This window comes from Ixodes scapularis, unplaced genomic scaffold (assembly GCF_016920785.2).
Source record: "Ixodes scapularis isolate PalLabHiFi unplaced genomic scaffold, ASM1692078v2 PGA_scaffold8__174_contigs__length_109621045, whole genome shotgun sequence".
Classification (NCBI taxonomy): domain Eukaryota; kingdom Metazoa; phylum Arthropoda; class Arachnida; order Ixodida; family Ixodidae; genus Ixodes; species Ixodes scapularis.
In genome coordinates, this window is record NW_024609883.1 from 103,878,778 (window position 1) to 103,889,380 (window position 10,603).

Below are 10,603 nucleotides of genomic sequence, written 5' to 3' on the forward strand. Positions count from 1 at the left end.
CGTGACCTCAACACCAATTCAATTTCCCGCTAAATCTAGCGGGGAATTGAATTGCTGTTGAGGTCACATGACGTCAATTTTCTCGCTAATTCTAGCGAAGAAACTGAATTTGTTCATGTGTGACGTGACACGAAGTCATGGGACGTCATTTTCGCCGATAAACGTATCGGCGAAATTGAATTGGTGCTGAAGTCACGTGGCGTCCATATTCCAGCTAAATTTAGCTGGAGGAGCAGAAGGAGGAGGAGGAGTGAGGAGGATAAATAAAAGTGGAGGAAGAGGAGAGGAGAAAGGGAGGAGGAAAGGAGGGGAGGAGGAGAGATGGAGGACAGGAAGAGGAGAGGAGCAGGGAAGGAGGCGGAGGGGCGGAGAGGTTATGGAGGAGGAGGACGGGCCTACCCTAACCCCCGTACCCTCCCCTCCTCCTCGAGAGCTGCGCTCTAATTTCGCAGTAGGGAGATTTTGTAAACGTCTTTCATTTTCTTTACAAGCTGTATATAACCAGCAGCAGCGTGTAATCTTTATTGTTGTCATTGTTGTTTTCTTAATTAAAGTCACTATAATTTTATAATATATTGTTTGCATCTAAATGTTTAAGGAATAACGCATTTGTATCCCACTCTGTTATTGGGGGACTGTAAACGTCTCACAATAAACAGTTCGATATTCGGCTTAGTTTGCTCGTGGTTGTTCCAGCGAGTGAGAGCTTAAAAGTAAAAAATGAGCTCTTAAGCATACACTGCCAAAGGTCATAGGAAGAGAACTAACTTGGTTTCGCAAAACGTAAAAGAAAAAAAAAATATACATATATTAACTTTATTTGTCCAGTCTCGAAGGTTTAGAGTCGCTTCACTTCTCATCTTGGTGGGCGTGGTGCTATTTGATTGCAGGCTTCGCAAACGCAGTTTCCATCTTGGCATGTCTGTGTATACAAAGCGGAGCTAAATTAAGTCCAAACTCATTAAGTAGGCATTACAAGAAATGATAAAAGACAGTCAAAGAGTTGACTGAAGAGTTAGAAAATATCGCAGGTAAATTATATGTACCGTGTTTCTAAGAGAAAAAAAAAGGGAAACATGTTTTTCACATTTTAAAAATGGGCTACGCACTTCCTCGTCACCAAACGCGTCAGAACATATTCATGGTAATTGAGATAAGGCGCCAACGTTCCATGGTTTTGTGTAACAATCATGTTCTGTTAAAAGGCAACTCCGGTCAATATTTTTGAATTTGGGATTACGAATATTTTCATCTAAAGAAGGGTCCTGGAATTACAATTATATCTTTTTCGATATTGGGTGTAGTTTTGTAAGTATCCCGGCTTAAAGTGCACGGTTTTGGGCATCTACGGCATAACCAAAACTATCTTGTAGAAGGATGGCAACACTAATCATCAGCCGTACGGCCGCGACGTGACGTCAACGTGGCGCTGCGAAACGCGGTGCAACCATTCAACCGCAGCTCCACCCAGTGGTTGTAATCCGGAACCGAAACCAATTTCCCCGCGATGTTTGGCCAGTCTGGCTACCGTTCTCCACAAGCATCCAAAATAATATTAAAAAAAGCGAAACATTTTATTTATTACTATGCTATTACGTTACAACATTATTTTGTGCATTTTGTAGAATTTAGTGAATTTAATGTCACGAAAAGTTGAAACACTCATCAACGTGATCTGGCAACCGTGGCAACGCTCTGAATCTTTCCGAACTTTTCATAATCACTTCAGATTCGGCTAGTCTTCCGAATCGTTCCGAATCTCCAGATTCGGGTCCGAATTTTGATTCGGATAAAGATTCGTCCCATCACTATTGATAGACAAACTGAAACGCTGCGAGTGACTACAGATCGTACTCCTCCGAAAAAGGCTGCGCGAAGAGCTACTCCGGACCGCTCGACGCGCTCCGCCACTTTTCCACGGAGCGGTTGGAGCCGCTCAGCGAGCGCTATTCGCGACTCCAACTAACTATAGGTGGCGCCACTCATTTTCCAAGATGGCGGGTTTAGTGAGGGTCAGAGATGCGTGCCGCTGTTGAGCCTGTCTAGTGTGCCGGCTTCACTGAGCGACATAAATTATTTCTGGTAATACGAGGAAGCTAGGGTTTTATGAGCGCAGGTCACCTCTTTAACCTGAAAACAAGAACGGTGTTTAGCGTATTAATTACGGAAGGATGCGCGTTTTAATTCCGGAGCGAAACCGAAACTTACATCTATTTTGGATTTAGTTTCTCGACAGATGTCTTAATTTCGAATTCTTTTATGACACAAGATGTGTCTCACATCGTAATTATTTACCTACTTAAAAAAGTTGTTCGCGGAAACTTTGTTTTGTGACATACTGTTCGATCCAGGCTGATATTCGTAGTTGTTGAAACAATCTGTGCTGATATCTGTGCGTTCTCGCTGCCTTTTTCTCGCTCAGATAATTGTCATGGGAAATAATGACAATTATCCCTGCACAAGAATAAGAGAATAATTGCAATTTTTACAATATGTACACAAAACGCATAAACTAATAAACGCTGCTCTCACTGCAACAACCGAAGACGGAATCCGAGTCAGACAGCTGTGTGTGTGTTTTTATAGCACCGCGTGACGCGTAGGACTTCATATTACATCCAGCGTTTAACTGTTGGTCTATCTTGATAACTAGGTCAGAGTTTTTCATATGCTAAAAAGAAAACAGAATTATACCTTTCTGGAAAGACTATTATGGTTAAATAGAGTATTCTCGTGATCTTGGCGTTAATTAGAGGCATACATTGCCGTGATTTGTATTAATAATAATAATATTAAAATTAACATATTTGAATAAGTAATTCTTCAAGCTCTAATATAATTTGTTGCTTATGATCTAATTTTAAACGCGCGAAGAAATATGACAATGAAAACTGTGCTAATTATCATCACTGGTTCCAATTGCTACATATTAATTACAAATAAAATAAAAATAGTCTAAAATCAATGAAAACATTCTAGCTAATGTGAGAAATCCATGTAAAATTACATTAATTGTGGGTAAAGTACATTGTGCTATCGAAGTCGCGACTTTTGACAATCGGCGAAACGTCCAAAGTCGCCGCCAATATACTTCCAGACCAAATGCCCAAAAGTAAAAAAAAAAAAAAAAGAAAAAAAAAAAAAGCTTTTTTTTTAATTACTAGTTTTTTTATAACATTTATTTACCTTTGTATATGCTCGCCGTCGTTTTGCCAATCTCAGCCTTTCCAGTTCGAAGGAACGCCTAGCTGCTTGCACGTCTGCTCACTGCAGCCCGTTTCGTTGGTGTTGGAAGCCGGTGAAACACTAGTGAGTTTTACTATTGCGTATACGAGCGAACTCAAGCCCTGTGTGTTCGCGTTAGCTTTGCGCGTTCCACACTGCGCGTGCGCGGAGCCAGAATTTGCGGTCTTGGATGGCGCATGGCGATGAGGCGCACGCACAACCTGGGGCACGCAACTCTAACGCAAACGCACACCGCTTGCGTTTGCTTCTATGCGCAATACTAAAACTCTCCAGTAAGCAATAATCCCATACCGGCTGCAGCACTACGTTGGGACAGTGAAGAGTGTTGTTTGCATTCGGAAACGACATTTCGCGAGCCATGATCGCGAGCAGTTCCGCCATGCCCGCTGAGCAGGAGAATCGGGGGACCCTCACTAGAGCGCTTCCCGTTTCCGCCGCGGGAGGGCGAGCGTCGAGCTGGAGACGCGAATAGCGCTCGCCGAGCGGCTCCAACAAGAATCCGCTCGGCGAGCGCGCGCCGAGCGCTCGCTATTTGCCAGGGGAAGGAGCTATTAGTTTTGCGCGAAACAAAAACAAGAAAAAGCCAAAATAGAATCATTTTTATTTTATTTTATTGGAGGGAGGGGGGGGGGCTGCTATAATAACTTAACCTAAAAACAAAAATTATAAAAATGAATAATTTTTTATTGTTAATTATGTTCTTATATATTTCGAGATAATGTGAAAATCCTGAATTCCATCCAGAATATGTTTTTGAAAACCCGATTTCGCCCGGATTCTCAGCTTGTAATATGGTGCCCGATTTTAACTCCCGGATTTCTAACAAATATCAAACCCGAAACTGAAGGACCCTACCAACACTATATGTGCATTTCTAAATGACATACTTCACAAAAAAAATAAAAAATAAATCTTTAGCCCAGATTTTATATATTTATGACGAACATTCCGACACGCTAGGAAACATGTCTGAGCCACTGCTTGTATATTTTAACGTAAAACGTTGACTCACCGCTCCAAGGGCACATGGCATGGTATCAGGAAGATGCATACTCGAAACGTGCGTACCACCATTAGAATAGCAATGTAGGCGGCATTCGCGGAGTTTCACATCAATCTGCAAGTGATATTTATAACGCATGAAGATAACTACGTGTAAATACCTATTACTCATTGGTCTGTTTTAACTGTAAGTGCAGCATTTGTACCGTAATAGTGCAGTGTAACAAAGAGCACTCGAGCCAAGCTGGGATATGTAGCATGTTTTCTTGATCGCCACCATCCCACCACAATGAAAATTAAACTCATCATCTAGTTTTCTTGTTAAACGCTGCTCCCTTGGGTATGCAAGCGTTTTCACATGTATATCGCAAACGAGCCCCGTCCAATATCGTTCCAGCGGTTGCCGAGCCAGAGCAATTGAGCATATACTTGAAGATATCCGCACAAATATTAAAATTAGGCCTGATTACTATCGTAGCTTTTGTAAAAAAACATTAGCTGTCTCAGACTTCTCGAGCACTTACCTTTGTTATCGCACCTTTCTTTAATTCATCCTTCTCACATAACCTCTTGACTGTTGTTTCGCAATTCGGTGCGAGTTTATTGATACCACCTGTTATATTTATTCCTGGTGGGTCTGCACCTACAAATGTAAAAGGCGTTTCATAATATTCCTAACAATGTTCAGAAATATATATTTATTTGTTTTAAGCTCAACTTGTCCCCATATGAAACGATCTTCCCTTTCAAGCAGGCTGGAATTAGATCAGGCTGCTCTGTACAAATATTTTGCTCTTTACCTTCCTATGGTTGTTTGAATCTCCCAGCTCTTTTTAATCGCTAGTGATAAATACCAGCGTCTATTTAATAACTGTCTTACACTAACCAGGTGATCATACACGTTATATGTTTTCATTCAACCCTAAAAAGATTTTAAAACCGGCAGTTTTTGTATAAAATTTAGGCCATTCGTAATCAAAGTCAGAAGTTACATTTACTTGTTATGCGACGCGCAGTGTTTAGTGGCAGAAGTGTTTGGCAGCTTGGCAACTCTAGTATATGCCTTTCAATGTGCCACTGGACGCGAGCTTCGAATGCTCGTCAAATCTGTATTAGATTCTGTAGCAGGCGATCCGCTTCATTTTTGCGGTTATGGCACATTTAAACATAGTACCCATCCCTACATTTTTAAATACAAATATGGTTCTTTTTTGTTTTGTAGAATGTTTAGCTTTGCAATCATCTGATTTTAAAGTTTCGCTTCGGGACCTTCTCAAAGCGGTCAACCGTACACGCTTTGCACCAATTTCTGTGTGGGGTTCCGGGATGTGTACTACCGAGTACGAATGAAATGTGAACAGCGGAGCGCGTGGCCTGCGGTACACGCTGACCTACCAAGAGGTAACTAGGCATTGATAAAATGACGGGATGGAAAAGTGGCTGTGAGGTTGCACGTCTATTCCGATATGTGCATACCAGCAACTCAGAGATAAGGAAGCCTATACATGGCGTTACCTTTTTCGTGCTACATTGTCAAGGCTAGCCTAGCATCTGTAGTGCTCCAACTCTGACAAAGCTATTCTCGGCGTCAACTATTTTGTGCTAGCTATCGAGGCTAGCATAGCTTCTGCAGTACTCAGACTCTGTCAAAGCTATAATTCGTTTCAGCTGAAGTCCAGACGCAGCCGATGCTACGAGGCAATAGAACCGAGCAAGCAGCGTCAAATGCGCAGGTAACTGGGCCTTTTAGAGCGCAGCTCTTAGGCGACCGTTCCCGGCTTGAGCGGAGTCGCCGTCGCCGTCGCCGTCGGCGTCGGCGTAACCGCGAGTAACCCTCGTAACCCTCGTGAGGGTTACGAGGGTTACAAGGGTTACTCTCACGAGGGTTACCCTCGTAACCCTCGTAACCCTTAAAAGGGTTACCCTCACGAGGGTCACGAGAGTTATGAGAGTTACCCTCACGAGGGTTATGAGAGTTACCCTGCGAGGGTCACGAGAGTTACCCTCACAAGGGTCACGAGGGTTACCCTCACGAGGGTCACGAGAGTTACCCTCACGAGGGTCACGAGAGTTACCCTCACGAGGGTTACTAGGGTTACCCTCACGAGAGTCACGATGGAAACCCAGGTCACGTGACCCCACTCCCAAGGTCACGCGACCCCCCGAGGTCACGTGACCCCGTTGACGTCATCGCCACTGATGACGTCATCAGTGACGTCATGGATGACGTCACTGGCATCCGCATCGTCATCATCACTGATGACGTGATTAGTGACGTCACCGGCATCCGCATCGTCACTGATGACGCCACCAGTGACGTCATCAGTGACGTCACTGATGACGCTATCAGCATTGTCACGTGACCCCCCAAGGTCACGTGACCCGTCGCCACCCGAGGTCACTTGACCCCCCCCCCCCCCAGTGCCCTTCCCTCCTCCTCCTCAAGAGCTGCGCTCTAATTCTGCGTTACAGGGAGTTGTAAACGGCTTTCATTTTTTCTGCTTACGATTGGTTCAGTGATCATTGAACACGTACAAAAACATGACGAACACCATGATGGTGCGCTTTCGACGCTCCCTGATTGGTCCCATCAGCTCGTAGCGTCGGCTATGTGTTTGAACTTGAGGTGGAGCGCGTGCGAATGAGATGCAAGATATAGCCAAGTACCACAGCCACAGCACCGCGGGGCTGCAGCGCTGTGGTCTTATTCTCCGTACGGTCTCACCAAAGCCCTGCAGTACAACCAAAGCTACTGGGGAGAGAGTTTATCCCAACGTCTTCACGAGGAAAAAAAGGAGGAACGGGGCATCCCGGCCCCTCTCTCGTTCCTCCTTTCCCTCCTCTTGAACAGGTTGACACACGCTCTCTCCCAGCGAAGCTTTGGCTGTATTGCACGGTTTTAAGAGCTCAAGGCCACAGCACTGCAACCCCGCTCTGCTGTAGAACGGCTGTGCACTGCAACGCTGGCCTTGGCAATGCAGCACGAAACAGTGTTGACGCCGAGTATAGACCTTTGAAAAAATCGCCTTCTGAGCGCTGCCATCTTTGTGTGCTGGGTTGTGGAACGCCTTCTGAGCATGCGCAGTTGCCCCGCTGCGCGGTATATCAGACCCTGCGCATGCGTCCACAGCTCAGTGACTCAGCACTTTTCGCCCAGGTAATAAGCGATACAAAGGGTCTATAAGAGCTGAATTTTGCTGCGTCACTAACGAGGGCTACACCGCAGGGCAGAGATCGGACACGACTACGGCATCAGCGTTCGGCTATGTCGTGCTCCCTATTGAACACGAGCTCGAGCCGAACGCTGACGCCGTATTCACTATCTGGCCTACGGTGGCCTTATTTATTGACGCGAGAAAATTCAGCACTTAGGCTTTCTTACCTAGGAGTTGTTGTTCGTGCCCTCCTAACCCCTCTCTCCACTCCGCAGTTATTTCAGTTCCTGGTTGCCTTTTTGTTGCGAAAGGGAGTTGACGCCGAGTATAGACCCTTGCAAAAATCGCAGAAGGCAAATTTTGCGAAGGCCGTATCCGCATGTATCGAAGGCCACGTGCTCCGCTGTTCGCATTTCATTCGTACCCGATGTAGGCACAATCCGTTTTATATCGGGCCCAAACGCAACCAAGGCTACGATCCAATAAAACCAATCAAGCACTGACAAAAGTGCATCGTCACGACGCTCATAGTCTTTGTTCCTTTCCCATCACTGGCTGAACCAATCACGTACAGTAAATGAGCTGCGACCCTTGGCTTTTTTCTTTTTTTTTTTTTGTTTCTGTGTTTGATTTGTTTCACCGGTGATATCGAACCCACAAAGGCAACGCAGGCCATGACGACGTATTTTTTGGCACTGCTTTATTGGTTCCCTTTGCACCGTAGCCTTGGTTGCGCTCAACGTTACTAAACACTCAGTTGGGAAATTCGTCGTCGAAACCTGGGCCGCTGGCGTCCACCGAGACCGAGCTAAATGCGACAACAGCGCCACTCTTTTTCGTTCGTCTGTACTATGGTCACCTCGAGCTTTTTGAAAGCTTGTTTTTGCGTAAAAACAAACGGAAAAGACTCTTTTTGTATGAAATTTATTGGAGTTTAGTACCAAATGATGGGCGTGTGATGTTTTTATCATTTTTAGTTCGCAAGATTTTGCGGAACAATTAGTATTGTTTTCATACAACCATGCCTCAGCGGGCCTTTCAGGTAGCGCGACTCGCCCTAGGTGCATTTTAACTTCGGTAGTTGAACGCGGTGCGTCCGCCGGGGAGACGTGGGTGGCACCCCTGTAACCTCTATCGCTGTATCTGTTCTTAAAGCCAAAATACAAGTCACGTGCAGTTCTTCGAGTGGCCGCTGCGGGAGAAACGGTGGCGTTGTGTTCGTCATTAGCTGGCATTTTCTGATTCACTGATGGCAAGGGGGTTTCATAGCCTCACTTTCTTTGCAGTGCGGAGTGAATATAGATTTCACATTTAAATATTCTAAGCTTAAATGGTAAAACAAAATGGCTAGGTGGCGTAAGCTACCGCCCGATCCAAAGGGCTCAGCCGTATTCATCCATCAATCCATCCATCCAGCTGGCGTTGTGTTCGTCATTAGCTCGGTGCTCGGAGACAGATTGGGGCCACTTTTTCAGAGCTGTCTCCATGGGAGTTTCCTAACTGAGTGTTTTAGTAACGTTGGTTGCGCTTAAACTTCGTGTGAAACGGAGTATCGACCAAATTGAACAACCCACAATGCGCGATGTCACGACTTTTCGTTGTCTCTCTGTAAGTGCGTAGTTGAGGACTTTGAAGCAAACCGTTACCGTGTTCCCCGTACCGCACTACCGGAGCCTTTTTTGAAGCACGCTTTTAAGCGGCTTCAAAAAAGCACAGGTGATACCGTGACTGCAGGGCGCGCGCTTAAAAGTATGCTTCAAAAGCTCCGGCATAGAGTAGTACGCGGAACATGGTAGCGGTTTACTAATAGTCCTATATTATCTGATAAACAAAAACATCACCGGTAAATGAACGGTGACCTTGCGTTCTCAGTCTCTGCGACTGTATTCATGTGTTTTCCTGCCTTTAATCTGCCTCTGATCTATGACGTAACGAAGCGTATGACCACAACCGCGCCAACGGGCAGAACAAGGTGGGGAACTAATCAGCTGTGCCTGGTCTTTAAAGGCTCGGTCTCCCAGTTACAATATGGACGCTTTACGCACGCGCCATATTAAAGCCGCCACTGCTGACCTTTTCTTGTCTTACCGAGATGCCGAGCAACTGAAACGGTAGTTGACGATCCTCTACAAAGTCCGATGCTTTAGAAAAGGACACAGTTGAATCTAATATGGCAATAACCTAACCTGCTATGGTAATGAAGTGAAATAAACGAAATACGAGGAAACAAAAACTGAAGGTCAGTTATGGTGGCGTCCATGCACAGCTGCTGCAAAGCTTCTATAGAGGGAACATTCTATTTACCGGCGGTTGTAATGCTGGAGGTGATTTGCAGACAAATCATTAGCAAAGAAATATTTGCCACTATCATTTTCTTCCGATGATTGAGAAAGGACTTCAGGTAGGTCGCAGGAAGTTGTTCACCTAGAAAAAAAAAGCGTGGATATGGGTAATGTTCCAATGCAAATGCCTTGTAAGTGAACGTTTTTAAGGTAGATGGTTGAGCGTGTTGGTCTCTAATTCACGGTAAAAAAAGAGGGACATTGAAGACAAACAGATAAGACAGGCTTTCGACTTGAAAGTCGAAAGCCTGTCTTGACATTCCAAGAAATACTACCATTGTAAAAACAAAGCAAAGACAAACTAATATTCGTTTCTATGCCATTGTTAAAACTTAGACTCAAATGTCCCACAACAAAGTATTTAATGTTTACATGTAAACCAATTTTACTTCCCGTAGAGTCTTAAAAAGGTAAAAAAATATATAATATCTTTTTGAAAATAGAATCTCATAAAATTATATTTAAATCAGATTTATTTTACTTAAATCACGTAAGTTTAATTCAATTGGAGATAGAAGAAACTAATTATTTATCACTACATGTATTTTTAAACATCACATATCCATTGACCAATCCATCGTATATTGAAGGCAATGAGAATGAAATAATAGCTTTACATAATAATTACACTTCAATTAAGTACTTTGTATTGCTTTAAATCCTGCCATACCACAAGAAAAGCAGCTTGGTTATTTTCAGTCAATAATAAAAACTTTAATATTATTTTTTATGTTTCGAGTTGCTTGCAATAGGTCATTACTTGTTTTGATTGTTTTCGATTTCTTTTCACGCTATGATTTCCTTACGTCCCTGACGAACGAAATGGTAGGTACATAGAAAGCTTACATGTTCCGATTT

At 44.1% G+C, this 10,603-nt stretch overlaps 1 protein-coding gene across 1 annotated transcript; it reads right to left on the reverse strand.

Annotated features, from left to right (window-relative positions):
• Nucleotides 1-835: 835 nt before the first annotated feature.
• On the reverse strand, nt 836-9,774 carry LOC115310381. The gene is made up of 4 exons (XM_029968741.1): nt 9,708-9,774; nt 4,773-4,891; nt 4,259-4,363; nt 836-922 (listed from the first exon to the last, which is right to left on the reverse strand). The coding sequence occupies exons 1-4, from the start codon at nt 9,772-9,774 to the stop codon at nt 857-859; spliced, it is 357 nt and encodes a 118-aa protein (XP_029824601.1). The 3' UTR covers nt 836-856.
• Between the last annotated feature and the right edge of the window lie 829 nt (nt 9,775-10,603).